This window comes from Carassius gibelio, chromosome A19, assembly GCF_023724105.1.
Source record: "Carassius gibelio isolate Cgi1373 ecotype wild population from Czech Republic chromosome A19, carGib1.2-hapl.c, whole genome shotgun sequence".
NCBI classification, from domain to species: domain Eukaryota; kingdom Metazoa; phylum Chordata; class Actinopteri; order Cypriniformes; family Cyprinidae; genus Carassius; species Carassius gibelio.
In genome coordinates this window covers 9,112,746-9,132,434 of record NC_068389.1, presented here as the reverse complement: position 1 = coordinate 9,132,434, position 19,689 = coordinate 9,112,746, and the positions used below count along the sequence as shown (strand labels likewise).

At 41.7% G+C, this 19,689-nt stretch overlaps 1 protein-coding gene across 1 annotated transcript in view; it reads left to right on the top strand.

Annotated features, from left to right (window-relative positions):
- The window catches only part of LOC127935092 (regulating synaptic membrane exocytosis protein 3-like), a 77,747-nt gene that overhangs the window by 11,069 nt on the left and 46,989 nt on the right, over window positions 1–19,689 (top strand). The window contains exon 2 of the mRNA XM_052532691.1: window positions 1,642–1,919. Coding sequence (XP_052388651.1) covers window positions 1,670–1,919 — 250 coding nt within the window. The 5' untranslated portion in view covers window positions 1,642–1,669. The remainder of the gene's footprint in view (window positions 1–1,641; window positions 1,920–19,689) is intronic.

Sequence of the window (19,689 nt, the reverse complement as noted above, 5' to 3'; positions counted from 1 at the left end):
CGAGGCGCGGGTCGACATGGGTGATGGCTTGCTGTAATACAGTCTGTGCAGTGAGACATTTGATAAAAGGTGATCTGTCTGTACTTATCAGCGGCAACAGTTTAGATCTCAAGGCACGATGGACAAAGCAGCATAGGGCCATGGGTTGCTTTGATCGGCCATGCTACCACATTTCAGCCCATTGTTCTCCACTCATCTCTCCCAGCCATTCAGACCTCACATACACAAACCTAAATCAACCTGATTACTATGATAAACACTCACCCTGCTTTCTTTTCATTTCATTTTCATTTTCATTTCAAAAGAGTGTTAGTCCAGATCCAGCTCTAAATTATGATTATTATCACTCAGGGAGGCAGGCTGATTCATTTACAAGAGGGAGGACTGCCACAGACCCAGAAATGCACGAGCTGATATGAGGAAGTGCAGATCAAAGCGGCGAGTAGAGAACAGGGGGAAAGGAGAGCGAGGAATAGAATGGGAGTGCAGAAAACAAACATGCGGATGCTGTTCATGGAGAAGATAGAACATGGATTAGGCTACACTTTTTTCATTTATGGCTCAAATTCGCCAAGCAGCAGAACTTGAGCTTGCATCACATTATGGGGAATTGTGTGGCTAGAATAGAATGATATATTATATCTTTGGAGTGTTACAAGCTCTTGGTGCATAAAGAAGATCTTTAGAGGTCAAAGACTAAAGTCTCAAATCCGAAGAGATATTCTTTATAAAAGATAACACGCCCCCACATATCTACATCACAATGTGGGAAGATTTGCACAATACCGCCCAAATTTTCACGCACAGAAAGAAGGCTTAACTTTTATTCTTGCTGTAGCCGCTTTGTTGTGGAGACACTGTTTCGTTGTGAAAGCGAAGCTACTTTGTTTTGCCCTCCCAAAAGAGGACACAACTAGGACAGTCTGGTGCTTCTGACTCACAGTCTGTAAGTATGAAGTACCGTTTACATGTTTAAAGAGTTTTAAGCAGTGTAGAGTGCTTACAAACTCTTTGTTTGTCATTTCACCAATCACAAATGCAGACATGGTGTTGTGTGTACGTGGGGCGATACACAATGTGTAAAAAGACAGTTTAAGTCATTATAATCAGTAATTCTGTCACTACTAGATGCAACAAATGCCTCGTTTATAATGGGTTATGTTGTTTTTGTCTTGTCACACTTGGACACGGCATCACAGTATGGTAAGGCAGTGTTTCCCAATCCTAGTCCTTTTATAATGTACAGTGTTTGTTCTGTTAGTATTTTTTTTATTTATGCATTTAGCAGACTCTTTTATCCAAAGCAACTTACAGTGCATTCTGGCTGTATATTTTTACCTATCGTGTGCCCAGGGAATCAAACCCCCATCCTTGCGCTTGATAGCACAATGCTCTACCAATTGAGCTACAGGAATGCTTTCTAAAGGATCATGTGACACTGAAGACCGGAGTGATGATGCTGAAAATTCATCTTGGCATCATATAAATACATTTCAGAAAAGAGTTATTATAAACTTTATAATATTTCACAATATTACAGTTTTTTACTGTTTTTCTGATCAAATAAATGCAACTTTTATGAGCAAAAGAGACTTCCATAAATTAATTGTTGCATCTACCTTTACACCTTCTTCCTCCTAGCCTTATTCCAGTCCAGCACCCAGCGACCATGATGCTCAGCAGCTCAGTGGATGTACCCAGCCCAGGCGGGATGAGCACGGTGGCGCCCCGGAATGTATTTCGCAGTTCCAGCATTAGTGGTGCCATGTACAACCTGGAGAAGAGCCCCAGCAGCACAGGGCCTGATGCCACAGGCCTGGCTGGAAACAAGAAGCGTCGCTCCAGCCTGGGAGCCAAGATGGTGGCTATCGTGGGTCTGTCACAGTGGAGCAAGAGCACGCTGCAGCTAAACCAGCAAGGTGGGTAACTTTGAATACTCCATCTCCCCTGCTGTTCTCTGTCAGATATGCTCATTGTTTTGTTGCCCCGTTTGCCTTTCGCTGTCACAGCCTGAACAACTTCACACCATGGTTTGTCATTTCTGGTGTGTCGTTTTTTTCTCACTTAATTTCTTTACATGTTCCTTCACCTCCGCTCAACATTCTTGTCCTTATTTGCAAATATAAAACAATAGGCTACTTGATATTGCATTAAAGGAAATAACATAAAAGTGTCTCACACAAAGTTAACAGACATTTTCCTTTTATTCAAAAGGAAACACTCCAGCCATTGCAAAAAAAAAGAAAAAAAAGAAAAAAGAAAAAGACAAAAAAATCATACTTCTTCCTATTTTCAGAAAAATTTTAAATTTCCAGAAATCAGTAAAACTAGAGAAATATCAAAGTAGCTGAGCAGATCAGATCAGAGCTTCAAAACACACAAACAAAATAACGTATCACTGCAGAGCTGCAGTTTTAACCTAATAGACTCTACCTACATAAACCATAATCTTTACATGATCAGGAGGGCAAAAAAAGAACATGGTTCCTTTTACAATTTCGACAAGTGCCTCTTTCCATCCATCATGTTCTTATACATGTTGTTAATGTAAGCTTGTTGGTCAGCATACAAATACTTGGCTAGTGCTCACTGTAGCAGTTGTGCTTCAGAAACCCTCCACCTTCCCCAGCTCCACCTGTATAGATCTGCTAAAGAATGATTTTGTGTATATGTGCAGCAGCAGCAGCAGCAGCAGTATTTCCTAAATGCTGACAGCAGCTTGTCTGTGGATGCATTGACAGCATCAAGTCTCAGTTCTTGTTCTGTGCAGCAAGGCAGGGGCCTAGAAGATCTGTTGCCCGAAACCAAACACATTAACATCGCCATGCTTATCACCATGCTAAACTCTCCAAGAATTGTCATGACAGAAATAAAAGAACTACTTCTGACCATGTTTCACTCATTTCCATTATCTCAGGATCTTGTCTTTTTTTGAAACCCTAAGTAGAAAAGTTGTGGATAACTTTTATAATTGATCAGATTTATGATTTTCACCTAGCTGATGATAAAATAGTTCTAGAGTCAGTAAGCAGCAAGGGTTCAACAATTTGGGGAAATAAATCTAATTGCAGTTTTTATTTGCAGTTTAAAATGTGCCAGTTCTGCTGTGCTTTCTTCAGAACACCAATTTGTGTTTTAATATGTCTTGATATACAGGGGCGCCCATTCATTAGATTTTCTTCATCTGGTCTCTGTACATGTTTATGTGTGGCCGTAGGATATTATGGCTGTGTGTTATTCAGCTGAGCATGTTCCCTGCTCTTAGAAAAGCTCTGAACAGGCTAACCTTCCCTTCACCTTGCATGACTCACGGATGACTGCATGTGTGGCTGAGTAACACAGCATAACATTGTCTTCTCCCAGGAATAAACCTGCATCTCGAATCTGCTTCTTTAGTTGGTGAAAAAAATAAGATTTATCCAACCTAGATTAGAGTCTTAGGAAGTTTCTGTTGTCCGCAACCCACTGTTATGCCTTTCTTTTTATACCCTCTTATTTTCCCTCTCCCCTGGCGTAATTGTGCTCCTGTAGGGTAATTACAGACTCTGTGACCAGTGGGAATTGCCATGTAACACTCTCACTCTCTATAAGGGTCAACAGCAGCCTGCAAGTGTTAACACAGTGCTGCAAGCCAGCGCTGCAGTGTGTGTTAATGTGAGCTGTCCTGCCGAACGGAGACGAACCTGTCCGAAAAAAATCCAATAGCTAGTTTATAATGACTCTTATTATGAGCACATGGGGCTAAATATATATTTTTGTTTTTGACGTCTCGTCAGTTTTGCCACATTTCAGGATTTAAGAGGTTGCTCCTTTTTTTATTCATGAGGGTGAATTTGACTGCATTAGCCATGAACCACAAGACGATGAAAGGGAATTCATATTTCAATGACAACACAGTCATTATTAGTCAGAAGTTTTGTGACAAAACATGAATTATATATTTTTATTAATTGAGCTATGTCTGTTTGTTCCTTTAAATGAATAATATGTTTTTCTCAACTGATTAGATGTATTTTTTTCTAAACTATCAAAACACTTCCTTTGACAAACAATAGAGCATTTTGGGCAAAGTTGTCATTCACTATGGGCCTATTGTTCTTGTATAATTATTAACAGCTTATTAATATACATCATATTTATTAGACATTATAATAATATAATGGTCACACTTTAGTTTGGAAACCAATTCTCATTATTATCAAACTATTAACTATAATTTAGCCTCAATAAACTGAAAACTAAAATCTAACCAATATAATTGTATTAATATAATTAAATATACAGTTTGGTATATATGGTCTGATACTATTATTGAAAAACCTTTAGTTCAAATTTTATTGTCACGTTAACAATTTGAGTGTAACGTTAAACTGAAAAATGTACATGAATTTGAGAATATCTTTATATTTGGTTTGTCCCCCTGTTGCTTTACTGAAAGCACCATTGAACTGAATGAAATCTCTGAGAACTTCACGTGAAAAAGTTTGTGAAAAACATTCCTCAGAAATTAACTTCTGTGAACAGTGTGAAGAAAACGCTGCTAGAATGGAAAAAAATTAAGAATTGAGGAATAAACTGAGACTAGGCAAAGTATTTTCTGTTTTTAGAAATGGATTTATTTGAACATTTGGAAAAAGGTGGGAAAAAAGCTGCTCTAAACATATAGTTAACCAAGATCACCCTCTTATCTTTCCAAACCTCTATGACTTTTGTGGTATATAAAGGAAGATATTCTGAGAAATCTTTCTTTTTTTGTCCATATAATGGAAGTCAGTGGGGATCAGAAGCAAACTTTTTTAATGTTCCATATAAGAACACCAGTCAAATGTGTTTAGAATGGAATGTGGCTGGTTAAATGATGACATCATTTTCATTTTTGGGTGAACTATCCCTGAAGTGCCATGTCGCTATTGACAGTTGCTTAACTAGGATTGGACAGTGGGGCTTTGCAAAGAGTCAATTCTCATTCTACCTCTCTCTTTCTTTCTTTCTCTCTCAGTAGCTTATGTCGGCGTGTATGTGCGCTATATAAAGGATGACCTTTTCAGCGTGCTGTCATCTCCCAGCAGGGCTGATGAGTCTTAAGGGTCGGATGTGTTGTAGGTTTGGGGCTCCAGGGTTCACCTGTCTGGGGCATCAGGGTTAGCTCCTCAGCACCCATCTGTCCTTATCCTGGATAACTGCTTTAGTTTGCTCGGTCACGTTTCCACTTCAACGCACCATGGATTCCTGCCAAGCAATTTAATCCTATACTATGGTGTGGGTCTTATTCATCTGTCAGTGATGCAATAAATGTGATTGCATAAGCAGAGGGAGTTGAAAGACGGAGGAGAAATTGAGGGGTGAAGGAAAATCGAAGGGGTGATTGACTGACAAGACTGATTATAGACCTACTGTGTAAGTACTAAATTTTTCACTTATTATTTCACTCTATACTGAGCTACAGGTCAGGATCCTGATCTTCAAATGTGGTAACAGTGTGAAAAAGTAGTACAGTATATATTGTTTTATATATAATGTAATGTTAATGAAATAAAAGGCTACTTTTGTGTACTTAAAAAGAGTTCACTTTCATGAGTGTTTAACACTATATGCACACGTAAAAAGTACACTTTATAACGATAAATAAAACTTTTTTAAAGTACATTTTAAATCATTATGTTTTAATAATATTTAGTCATGCATTAACTAAGTATACACATTTTGTCTTGTCTACCATACTAAAGCACATACTTCTTTTTATCACTCACTGCTCCGAGACTAAAGGTTGAGGATCCAAATGCAGCATTTATTAAAGGGTAATCCATAGACACAGACGTGAAAACTGATGTTTCGACATGGTGTTGAGATCTCGATGCACAGATGTTTACAAACACTGCTCCAAAGTATGATTCGTAACATGAATGTCATGTGTTTAAGTCAATTCGAAATACCCATGCCAGTTGTGACTTGATGTCTTTTATTAATGTTTATTTTTTCATGACCAAAATAATATATTCACAAAGAGTTCATTCAGTTGTCGCAGAGATGTTACAACACATTACAAAATGGCAATAGTTGAAAATAAGAGACCATAATAAGGTGTCCAATTGTTTTGAGGCCTGGGCACATTTGCTTCAACTGTTTCAGTGTTTCAAATAAAATCAGTTTATTTATAGAGCACTTTTAACAACAATTGTTCACCAAACTGCTGTACAAGCACAGTCAAAATAAAACAATTTTACACACAGCTAAAAATAACAGATATTAACACTAACAAATTACATAAACCAGCTCTCATATGGAGTTAAATGGCAGAGTAATGCCAGTATAAAACGCTCGCTCTGCCCACCACTAAATCCAATAAACAGTCAAGAGGTCATAAACACCATTTAAACAGTCCAACACAAAACTTAGGTAAATCCAGAAAACAGACAGGGGTCAAGACTCAAAACCATGGATCAGATAAATTAAATGCTCAGAAATGCAGTAGTAACAGATACAAGACTTTGCAAAGAGTGATAGAAAACACAGGCCTTAAATATGGTGAGTAGTCAGGGTTAACAAGACACAGGTGCAAACAATGAGTGCTGAAGAGTGTGTGCAAAAGATTATCCAGCAGGTGATAGTGACACATTATAATTCATAATGTGTTATTTGATATTACATTTAAAGTTATGTATAATATAATAAGATGTACTTAAGTCCTACATAAGTCAAAAAACAATCTAACAACTAACTGCAATACATTACTACGGAGCCCCGCACATGACATGCAAAAAAAAAAAAAAATGTGCGCACGATTTACTAATTCGTTCCCTCAATGTACTAAAACGTGCGCACGATTACTATTGTGTTCTCTCGATTTGCTATTGCATTCCCTCGATTTGCTAAATCGTGTGCATGATTTAGTACATTGAGGGAACGAATTAGTATATTGTGCGCACGATTTAGCCCACTATTTTTTCCTTCATGTCATGTGCGGGGCTCCATACATTCAATACTATAATTATAATACATTTTCATTTAAATGCAATTAACAAGCCGGAGCCTGAAAACATTATATTCAGTTCACACTTAAGTATTTTCAGTATATTATTCGGGTACTCATTTTAAAATCATGCTAAAGGGCACTTTTTTTTCACAATGGTAGCCAGATACATCAGGGTCTCTTGGCAAAAACCAAGATTTTTAATTTTGCACAAATTTAAAAGTGTGGCTAGTTTCATAACCATGGAAGGATGATCAGGATGTTCCAAGATGAGCATGAGCAACTTGTGATTTAGCATGCTTGCTAACAGTCATTCTGTCGCTATGTTGTTCTTAGATGAAATTTACAGTTAATATCCCAGGTTTATGTCACATTATTCTACAGATTATCTAAAAAGGCCAACCTTGAATAATTGAATCAAGGCTGAATACCCCTTAATAAGCTCTATATTAATCCTCATCATAGGCTTGGACGATATAAAAAATAAAAATAAGAATTCCAGCAGCTTACATAGTTTCTATCTGACATGTATTTGCAAATAATTCATTTCGACCATATGGGTAAGTCACTGTCATGGCACAACATGGCATCTTCACTTTCCAGCAGCACTGAACAGTTCTGGCAGGCAGACATCACTGGCACCCTCTCCATCTCCATGACAACAGTGAGGCAGCTTCATGCCACTCACGCAACCCTTGGTTTTTATTAAAACACAGCTGACAGCACTCCTTTCGAAATGAGCTGTCAATCTATTTACTGTGGGGCCTTTGTACTGCGGGTCATGCTAATGAAGGGAGCGGTCCTATATTTAGATAAATCTGAACATGACACTGAAAGGTAGAAAACACACACACACACACACGCACGCACGCACGCACACACACACACACACACACACACACACACACACACACACACACACACACACACACACACAGTTCCCTATGTCCAGACTTCATTCTGCCCTAGCTAGATAAGGTATTTTGATTACATATTTTTCTCTGCATAAAGGTCAGTCTGGATGTGTACATGAAGGAACAATTAAACATTTTCACAAACTGAATTCAAGAATGACCCCTAATACCAACTAACAAACTTGATTGTGTAATCCATTGAGAAAAAGGAAGTCCTACTGAATGTGCACTTGTAGTGAACTTTGAATCTTAAAAGTATTTACCAAGTTCTGTCATGAAAGTCTAGATGGTGCAGGCCGAACTTAAACTTAGATATAATTACAGATATAATTTTAATTCCTATTAGCATCAGGAGCCAATGAGCTTGCTGCTTAACATGCAAATACTTGGCTACGGCTTGCTGTAGCAGCGCGCTTCATAAACCCTCCACCTACCCCCAGCTCCACCTGTATAGATCTGCTATGGGGTTATTCCATGTATGTTATATGCATGGGTTATTTCATGTATGTTATATGCATGGGTTATTTCATGTATGTTATATGCACGGGTTATTTCATGTATGTTATATGCACTGGTTATTTCATGTATGTTATTTGTTCAGCAGAAGTATTTTCTACATGCTCACAGCAGCATGTCTGTGGATGTATTGGCAGTAGCAATTCTCTGCCGCAGCAGCAGCGTAGCAGATCTATTCCACCAAGTCTAAACACATTTACATTGGCATGTGTATTTCCATGCAAAACTCGAAGCAAAACTCCAAGTGTTGTACTTGCAAATAATAGTAATGAAATAAAAGGCCACTTAAGAGTCCTGTGCAAGTGTTCACTGTAATAATAATAGGTTTATTAACACATTCCATGTAATAATGTCAAGTTAAAAGATAAAAACATTTTGTGGTGCTTTAAAAAGTGAACTAATTTTAATGCGCTTTTTCATAAGGGTTGGATTACTGTGGACTTTAGGTCAGTGATGGGGTTATATCCATCCATCCATCCATCATCTTCCGCTTATCCGGGGCCAGGTCGCGGGGGCAACAGTCTAAGCAGAGACGCCCAGACTTCCCTCTCCCTAGCCACTTCCTCCAGCTCTTCCGGGGGGACCCCGAGGCGTTCCCAGGCCAGCCGGGAGACATAGTCCCTCCAGCGTGTCCTAGGTCTTCCCCGGGGCCTCCTCCCGGTGAGACGTGCCTGGAACACCTCCCTGGGAAGGCGTCCAGGAGGCATCCGAAATAGATGCCCGAGCCACCTCAGCTGGCTCCTCTCGATGTGGAGGAGCAACGGCTCTACTCTGAGCTCCTCCCGAGTGACCGAGCTTCTCACCCTATCTCTAAGGGAGCGCCCAGCCACCCGACGGAGAAAGCTCATTTCGGCCGCCTGTATCCGGGATCTTGTCCTTTCGGTCATGACCCACAGCTCATGACCATAGGTGAGAGTAGGAACGTAGATTGACCGGTAAATCGAGAGCTTTGCCTTACAGCTCAGCTCCTTCTTCACCACGACAGACCGGTACAGCGACCGCATTACTGCAGAAGCTGCACCGATCCGTCTGTCAATCTCACGTTCCATCCTTCCCTCACTCGTGAACAAGACTCCAAGATACCTGAACTCCTCCACTTGAGGCAGGAACTCTCCACCAACCTGAAGTGGGCAATCCACCCTTTTCCGACTGAGAACCATGGCCTCGGACTTGGAGGTGCTGATTCTCATCCCAGCCGATTCACACTCGGCTGCAAACCGTCCCAATGCACACTGAAGGTCCTGGTCTGAGGATGCCAACACGACAACATCATCCGCAAAAAGCAGCGACGAAATCGTATGGTCCCCAAACCGGACACTCTCCGGCCCTTGGCTGCGCCTAGAAATTCTGTCCATAAAAATTATGAACAGAACCGGTGACAAAGGGCAGCCCTGCCGGAGTCCAACATGCACCGGGAACAGGTCTGACTTACTGCCGGCAATGCGAACCAAGCTCTTGCTCCGGTCGTACAGGGACCGAACAGCCCTAAGTAGGGAGCCGCCGACCCCATACTCCTGGAGCACCCTCCACAGGATGTCGCGAGGAACACGGTCGAATGCCTTCTCCAAGTCCACAAAACACATGTGGACTGGTTGGGCAAACTCCCATGAACCCTCCAGCACCCTGGAAAGGGTATAGAGCTGGTCCAGTGTTCCACGACCGGGACGAAAACCACACTGTTCCTCCTGGATCCGAGGTTCCACTATCGGCCGAATTCTCCTCTCCAGTACCCTGGCATAGACTTTTCCAGGGAGGCTGAGAAGTGTGATCCCCCTATAGTTGGAACACACTCTCCGGTCCCCCTTCTTGAAAAGAGGGACCACCACCCCAGTCTGCCAGTCCAGAGGTACTGTCCCCAACCGCCATGCGATGTTGCAGAGGCGTGCCAGCCAAGACAGCCCCACAACATCCAGAGACTTGAGGTACTCGGGGCGGATCTCGTCCACCCCCGGTGCCTTGCCACCGAGGAGCTTTTTAACTACCTCGATGACTTCAGCCCGGGTGATGGACGAGTGCCCCTCCGAGTCCCCAGCCACTGCTTCCTCAACGGAACACAAGTCGGTGGGATTGAGAAGATCCTCGAAGTATTCCTTCCACCGCCCGACGATATCCCCAGTTGAGGTCAACAGGTGCCCATCTCTACTGTAAACAGTGTTGGTAGGGCACTGCTTCCCCCTCCTGAGGCGTCGAACAGTTTGCCAGAATCTCTTCGAGGCCAACCGATAGTCCTTCTCCATGGCCTCACCGAACTCCTCCCAGGCCCGAGTTTTTGCCTCCACGACTACCCGGGCTGCAGTCCGCTTGGCCTGCCGGTACCTGTCAGCTGCCTCCAGAGTCCCACAAGCCATCCAGGCCCGATAGGACTCCTTCTTCAGCTTGACAGCATCCCTTACTTCCGGTGTCCACCACCGGGTTCGGGGATTGCCGCCTCGACAGGCACCGGAGACCTTACGGCCACAGCTCCGAGCAGCCGCAGCGACAATGGAGGTGGAGAACATGGTCCACTCGGACTCAATATCTCCAGACTCCCTCGGGATCCGGTCGAAGCTCTGCCGGAGGTGGGAGTTGAAGATCTCTCTGACAGGGGGCTCGGCCAAACGTTCCCAACAGACCCTCACAGTACGTTTGGGTCTGCCGAGTCTGTCCAGCTTCCTCCCCCGCCATCGGATCCAACTCACCACCAGGTGGTGATCAGTTGACAGCTCCGCCCCTCTCTTCACCCGAGTGTCCAAGACATATGGCCGAAGGTCTGATGACACGACCACAAAGTCGATCATCGACCTCCGGCCAAGGGTGTCCTGGTGCCACGTGCACTGGTGGACACCCTTATGCTTGAACATGGTGTTCGTTATGGACAAACCGTGGTTAGCACAGAAATCCAATAACAGAACACCGCTCGGATTCAGGTCAGGGGGGCCGTTCCTCCCAATCACGCCCCTCCAGGTGTCACTGTCACTGCCCACGTGAGCGTTGAAGTCCCCCAGTAGAACGACGGAGTCTCCAGTCGGAGCACTTTCCAGCACCTCTCCCAGAGACTCCAAGAAGGCCGGGTAGTCCGCACTGCCGTTCGGCCCGTAGGCACAAACGACAGTGAGAGACCTATCCCCGACTCGAAGGCGCAGGGAAGCGACCCTCTCGTTCACCGGGGTAAACTCCAACACATGGCGGCTGAGCTGGGGGGCTATTAGCAAACCCACTCCAGCCCTCCGCCTCTCACCATGGGCAACTCCAGAGTGGTAGAGAGTCCAGCCTCTCTCAAGAAGTGTGGTTCCAGAGCCCAAGCTGTGCGTTGAGGTGAGCCCGACTATCTCTAGTCGGTACCTCTCGACCTCCCGCACAAGCTCAGGCTCCTTCCCCGCCAACGAGGTGACATTCCACGTCCCTAAAGCCAGATTCCGTGTCCAGAGATCGGGTCGTCGGGGGTCTCGCCTTCGACTGTCGCCCGATCCTCTATGCACCGGCCCCTTACGCTCCCTCCTGCAGGTGGTGAGCCCACAGGAGGGCGGCCCCACGTCACTCCTTCGGGCTAAGCCCGGCCGGACCCCATGGGGGAAGGCCCGACCACCAGGCGCTCGCATACGGGCCCCAACCCCGGGCCTGGCTCCAGGGTGGGGCCCCGGCTGCGCCATGCCGGGCGACGTCACGGTCCTTGATTTTAATTTTGCCATAAGGGGTTTTATGAACTGTTCTTAGTGATGGGGTTATATTATATACAATATTATTTTAACAATATATAGATATCTAAAGTAACTTTTTGTTTGACTTTACGATGCAAGAAAAAAGTTAATTTCTCATAAATGTGTTATTTTTTCTCAGCAAATTAAATTTGCTGATCATTAGATAGATTAAATAATCAGTATCATATGAATTATCAGACAGTATAATTTTCTTCATTCATCAGTTGTTTGATATATATATCCTACAGTACATTGTCACTTTTCCTGTTTTTATCCCTGTCTTATTATTTTACACTGTTCAATAAGACGATCTAAACATAACTAAAATGTAATCTTTAGGGAATATTAAAATGAATATATTTTTTTCATGCTGTACATTATAATACGGAGCTTCTCAAAATCACTTGTTGCATTTAAAACTTGATTTGAGTTTTTTAGGGTCATTTTTGTCACTAATTTAGATAGATAGTAATAGTAATATCCATCATTTATCAGTTATCGGCCATGACCCAAAAATAATTATCAGCCTATTGTTTTGTCCAAAGTTATAATCTTAATCAATCCCTACCATAATTATTACATTTGGCCCACCAGTCCTGAAGGTGCAGTTAACATTCTTGGTTTCTTGAGATTCACACAGTTCATTTGAATCCAAGTATATATTTTCACAGTATAAATGTATGCAGACTTTGCACCTCACGTCTTAATTATAAATCCTGATCTTTTGTTCTCATTTCTATCTCAGTCTTGTTCTATTCATAATTGCACTAATGAATTGTTCTCCATGATTCACTGCAGCAGAAGCTAGAGAACAGCTCTTTGATTCTTTATCATGTATTTTTTGTACTAAGTTATCCAGCTGAAATAAGCAAATTACATGTTTTGTTCCATTTCTGTGGCGTAAGGTGTTTGTGCAATAAACCTCCCACTTGGTTCTGCCCGGTTTCACAGCCTTCGGTCAAAATGTGTCATTAAAATCAATCTGGACTGCTGTTTCACACTCCAGATGACACGCTGATCGATATATTGATCACAAGCAGGTGTCGTTTTCTGTGTAGCGTCGTACATTTTTCTCCTGATAGACATCTCTTTCACAATGAGCACAGCAGGACAACTTCACGGGGTGTACAGCCTCCATTCCCACCAGCAGAGGTGACATTAAGAAAATGCCATTAAACAGCTCTTGGACTCATTCATTGACTTTGTAATTGTGCATGACCTGCTTCCATTAACATCCTGAATTGAATGTTTAGTGGCTCGTAGCTCCTTTACTCCTCTTGAAAATGGCTAAACAAGATCATCAGCTTAACACAAGTATGGAATGACATCACAAGGACACAGAAGCAAAGAATAGTTTACTTGAAAAATAAAGTTTTGCCATTATTTACTCACTATCAAGTCGTTCCAAACCCATATGACTTATTTTCTTCAGTGGAACACAAAACGAGTGCAGTAACAGGTGCATTTCCTTTTTGGAGCACACCCTTATTCACTGCTATTCTAAATAGACAATAAAAGCATCCTTTTTTGTTGCTATTTTCAGTTACATGGATCATTGCTTATTGTTTTAGTGAGTCATTACTCTCTATTCCCTATTCTATTGACACAGAGTTCAACACTATTTAGGTGTCTAAGTGTTTGTAGTCCTAAGAGCTGAAATTCAGTCCTATTATGTGTACCATTCCCCTTGAAAGTTGCATTCAGTGACATAGATGTCATCTTGATGAGTTGTACTCTCCTTGTCAGGCCCTTCACCGTTTTCACTGGTGACCCTTTCCATCTGGATTCTCAGAATCCCTGTGGTGATCTTGGAAGCTGTTCTGGAGCAATTATTCCTTTCCATCATCTTTAAGTTCTCCATCTTTTACTGTTCCCTTGTCGATGAGTTGTTGTGATGGGAACAATTGCATTGATATTGATTGAAGTCAATATCAATGGATTTTCACAATTCTTGCAACGATAGTTTCAACACTTAAGATCATTTTTTTCTTTTTTTTTTTAAGTATCAATAACTACCGAAGTACTGGTACTTCTGAAATTTCTAGATGATACATATGAGTTCCCGACACACTTAATATCTGTGTCCGGCTCTGTCTTTTTAATCTTCTCAAGGGTGATGTGGACTTTACTGCTCTTGCTTCCTGCTGCTGCCTCTGTCACTTCCTCATCTATCATTGATTTTTCATTCTTTTCTATCCCTTTGCTGTGTGCTTAGCCCTCTTTTCCCCAGAGCACAGGTCTTTCTTTTTGTGCTCTCATGTTGTAAATGTTTCATCTCTCTTCTGGCATTCTTTTCTCCTCTTGCTTTGTTTTGCCATCTATTCTTGGAAAGGCACGTGCTGTGGGCGGCAAGAACATCAGTGAGTAGATAAACCATAGAAAGTGCATTTTGAGGTGTCACTGAAACTAATATTGACCGACAGTATGGAGATGTATTATTGCACATTAATGCTGAACACACACACACACACACACACACACATACATAAACACACACTTTGATCTTAAGAAGCTTTTGTTCACAATCACACAGTCCTGGAAAACATGTTGACTATGCAAGGTGTTTCTTTGATGACACCCAGTCAGATGTTATTAGATTTTACCTAATGATCCAGTGTTTTCCAAAGTAGGGTTGTGTGGCATTCAAACTGATTTGAAAAAGCCTCTTAATGTCCAGTTTGAAGCTAGCAAACAAGATACAGTACTTACTTTGATTTAAAAACGGTTATTGATTTTTTTAAATAATATTTCACAGATTTACTGTTTTCACTGTATTTTTAAATCAAATAAATGCAGCCTTGGTGAGCAGAAGAGACTTCTTTCATTAAAACACACCGACCACAAGGTTTTAAGAGCAATGCAAATACAGTCAGTTTTGGTTTAATGTTGACCTCTAGTGAGTGTTAATGTTAAGAATCATAAAAGATGATTGCAGGCTCAGGCTGTGAGTAGAGAATGTGGCTGGTTGAGTCTGCACTCTAACACAGAGCTGAGATCTGGGAATAGACTCAAGAACAATGCCACAAACGTACACAAATGTGCTCACAGGGGCTAAATATAGTGTTGCAAATGACAACGGCAAGAGATCTGCCTAACATAATGAATCACTACAAAACAGTCTGGTTGGCAGGAATGGCCCCATTTGATTGCTTATGACAACTCGAGGGCTGACTAACATAACACGATAAACATAATTTTCCTCTTTAATGATGGGAAATAGCTATGGCTGAAAAATAGTGCAATGCTGTGAACCAGAAAAAAAGCTATATATATGTATGTATATATACACTGAACAAAATTCACACCCTTTTTTCATGAGCTGAACTCAAATATATTTTTCTATGTACACAAAAGGCCTATTATTGTCAAACATTGTTCACAAATCTGTCTAAATCTGTGTTAGTGGGAACTTCTCCTTTGCAGAGATAACCCATCCACCTCACAGGTATAGCATATCAAGATGCTGATTAGACAGCATTATTATTGAATCTTAGGCTGGCAACCAATAAAAGGCCACTCTAAAATATGCAGTTTTATCACATAGCACAATGCCACAGATGTCGCAAGTTTTGAGGGAATGTGCAATTGACATGCTGACAGCAGAAATGGCCAGCAGAGCTGTTGCCCGTGAATTGAATTTTAATATCTCTACCATAAGCCATCTCCAAAGGTGTTTCAGAGAATTTAACAGTACATCCAACCGGCCTCACAACTGCAAACCACATGTAACCACACCAGCCCAGGACCTCCACATCCAGCATCATCACCTCCAAGATCGTTCTGTACCAGCCATCAGGACAGCTCCTGTAAAAATTGGTTTGCACAACCAAATAATTTCTGCACTAACTGTCAGAGTTTTTATTCGTCACATACACAATTATATAGAGCATATATAACCAGCAGTGAAATGTGAGGCAGGTCCGCTCCATGGACAGTGCAATTATTAAAGAATAAAACACAGATGAAAATATACATAAATATAGCTATGAAAGAATTAAATAAAAGTAAACAATAAATATATAAGAATAATATATAAAAAAGATTTATACTGTAGAATTAAGTATAGAACGCAAATTAATGTGCATGAAAGTAAACTAGTCTTAAATATTAAGATACACAGGAATGTACAAGAGGCAAATGTGCAAACAGGTTGATGCTGTCAGTGTGTCATTGTGAGGTAGTGAATGATGAATATCTTACTGATAAAGTGAACATTAAGGGGAGACATGAAGATGTTAAGAGGCTGGTTTTGACTTTAGGAGCCTGATGGCCTGGGGGAAGAAACTCCTCCTGAGTCTCTCGGTTTTTGCCATCATGCTACGGAAGCGCTTACCAGATGGCAGCAAAGTGAAAAGATGGTTACTGGGGTGGATGGAGTCCTTGATGATTTTAACTGCTCTGCTTTTGCAGCGTTTGAGGTTGATGTCCTGCAGAGAGGGGAAAGCAGACCCTGAGATGCGCTCAGCTAAGCGCACAACTCTCTGCAGGGCTTTGCAGTCTTGACTGAAGCTGTTCCCATACCACACTGAGATTCACTGAGTCAATACACTTTCTATAGCACCTGAATAGAAAGTTTTCAGGATTGCTGGTGAGACCCTGAATTTCCTCAGCTGTCGCAGATGGTACAGTCTTTGCCTGGCTTTATTAACCTGTGTTTGAATGTGAGTAGTCCAAGTCAAGTCCTCGGAGATGTTTACACCAAGGTACTTGAAGCTGCTCACCCTCTCCACAGGTGTCCTACTGATCATAAGAGGTGTATAGGGCTGCTGCTGTCTCTTCCTGAAGTCCACAATCAGTTCTTCAGTTTTGCCTACATTCAGAGAGAGACAGTTGTCCTGGCACCATGATGTTAATTTCTCTACCTCATCCAAGTATGCGGTCTCATTATTGTTGTGAATGAGGCCCAGAACAACAGTATCATCAGCAAATTTGATTATAGATGTGGAACTGTGCAAAGACATGCAGTCATGTGTGTAGAGAGAGTACAGCAGGGGACTCAGGACACAGCCCTGTGGGGCTCCTACATTCAGGGTGATGGAGCTGGGGGTGTATTGGCCTTGTTTTACCACTTGAGGTCTTCCAGTGAGGAAATCAAGAATCCAGTTGCAGAGTGAAGAATTCAGGCCGAGGTCCATGAGTTTAGAAGCTAGCTTTATGGGTACTATAGTTTTCAAAGCTGAGCTATAGTCAATAAATAGCAGCCTTACAAAATTCCCTTTATTGCTGTCAATGTGTGTGAGAGAAGAGTGCAGGATGTGAGAGATGGCATCATCAGTGGATCTGTTTGGGCGATAGGCAAACTGATGAGGGTCCAAAGTATCCGGGATGGAGGAGCAGATTACTTTTTTAACCAGTCCCTCGAAGACCTTCATGACTATTGATGTGAGGGCAACTGGACGATAGTCATTCAGACAAGAGGGTTTATTGTTCTTAGGCACAGGGATGATGATGATGATGATTTTTTGAAGGAGGTGGGAACCACCGATGTAACAAGAGACTCCAGAACAAACCAGCGAGCTGATCAGTACAGGGCCATTAGAACACGGCAAGAAATCCCATAAGGTCCGGCTGCTTTCCTGACATTCACTCGCTTTAGTGCCCTCCGAACCTCATCATCTGACACGGTGATCACATGATGATCGCTGCTTCGCAGACTCGCACTGCTTAGATTGCTTTAAAAGCTGCCGTAGAAAGTGTTTAGCTCGTCAGCCAGCAACAGATCTGCTCTCACCTAAATTCACAATGGTCTACCAGGAGTGGGGTTCAAACCCACAAGGACATTTGTCCATTGGATCTTAAGCCCATAGCCTTAATGCACAGAGATACCTTGACGAGATCCTGAGGCCCATTGTTGTGCCATTCACCCACGACCATCACCTTATGTTCCAGCGTGATGATGCACGACCACATGTTACAAGGATCTGTACCCAATTCCTGGAAGCTCAAAACATCCCAGTTCTTGCATGACCAGCATACTCACTGAACATGTCACCCACTGAGCATGTTTGGGATGCTCTGGATCGGCGTTTATGACAGCGTGTTCCAGTTCCTGCCAATACCAGCCATTGAAGAGGAGAGGACCAACATTCAACAGGTCACAATCAACAACCTGATCAATGGCGATTGAATGGAGTGTTGTACTGCATGTGGCAAATGGTGGTCATACCAGACAGTGCCCCCCGGACCCATCAATACATTAAAACTGTACATTTTAGTGTGGCCTTTCATTGTGGCCAGCCTAAGGTGCATCTGTGCAATACTCATGCTGTCTAATCAGCATCTTGATATGCCACACCAGTGAGGTGGATGGATTATCTCGGCAAAGGAGAAGTTCTTATTAACACAGATTTAGACAGATTTGTGAACAATATTTGAGAGAAATAAGCCTTTTGTGTGCATAGAAAAAGTCCTACATCTTTGAGTTCAGCTCATGAAAAATGGGGGCAAAAACAAAAGTTCTTCGTTAATAATTGTGTTCTGTGTATGAAAGCTGAAAGACTTATCCTAGCATGCCAGCAGTCTTGCCTTTCAACTGTGTATTTTATTTGCACTGGAGGTTTTGTTTTTGTTTATTGACTCCCAGTTTTCTATTTTCGTGCTCTCTTGGTGTGTCCAGTAATAACAGTGCTTACCTGTTTTGCTCAGTAATCTCAGAGCTGCTGCAGTGAGGTGTTTAACTGGACTGACTGACCATACGTGAGGCTAGAGGACGCTAATGGGGGAAAATAACAGGCTTTGCAATCATCTTCTGCTGCTGTTGTGGCTAAACTGGCCCTTTTCCTCCACTTCAGGAGTTGTATTGAGCCTGAAAACGTGGCAGGTGCCGGTGTTAGTGTTACTCAATCATCTGAACGAATGGCCTATTCTACTTTACAGATCACAGACAACATACACGATTACTCTTCTCAAAACCTGACAGCATTTCTTTGTAAAAAAAAGGAGTGTATTTAATTGTACTGAATGTGCACTTGTAGTGCACTTCAGATATTAAAAGTATATTTTTTATAAAGGTTTATTTGCATTAATTCCACTTAAAGAGAGTTCACTATTTCATTCACTATTTTTAACATAGTTAAGAAAACTTTTAAAAGTTATGCTTTGTAATAATGCAAATTAAAGTTTTAAAGTATAGTATGTGTTGACTAGCATGAAATCACATGTAAAATAATAGAACACTAAAGAAGATTAAAAAAACTGATACCGTATTTTTCGGACTATAAGTCTCACCTGAGTATAAGTCACATCAGTCCAAAAATACGTCATGACGAGGAAAAAAACATATATAAGTCACACTGGACTATAAGTCGCATTCTCGCATAAGGGCGCTCTCGCAGCTGGAGACGGTAATGTTTTCTCTTGGTTCATTTCTCCTGGTTCATGTCAAATTAATTTTGATAAATAAGTCGCACCTGACTATAAGTCGCAGGACCAGCCAAACTATGAAAAAAGTGTGACTTATAGTCCGGAAAGTACGGTAGTTGCATAATTTTATGTGTTATTTGATATTGCATTTTTACAATATTACTAAATTGTGATTTCATTACAAATGTAAAATTATTATGACATTGAAGTATATTTTTCTTTATTTTAAATGTTTACCAGTACATTCAAC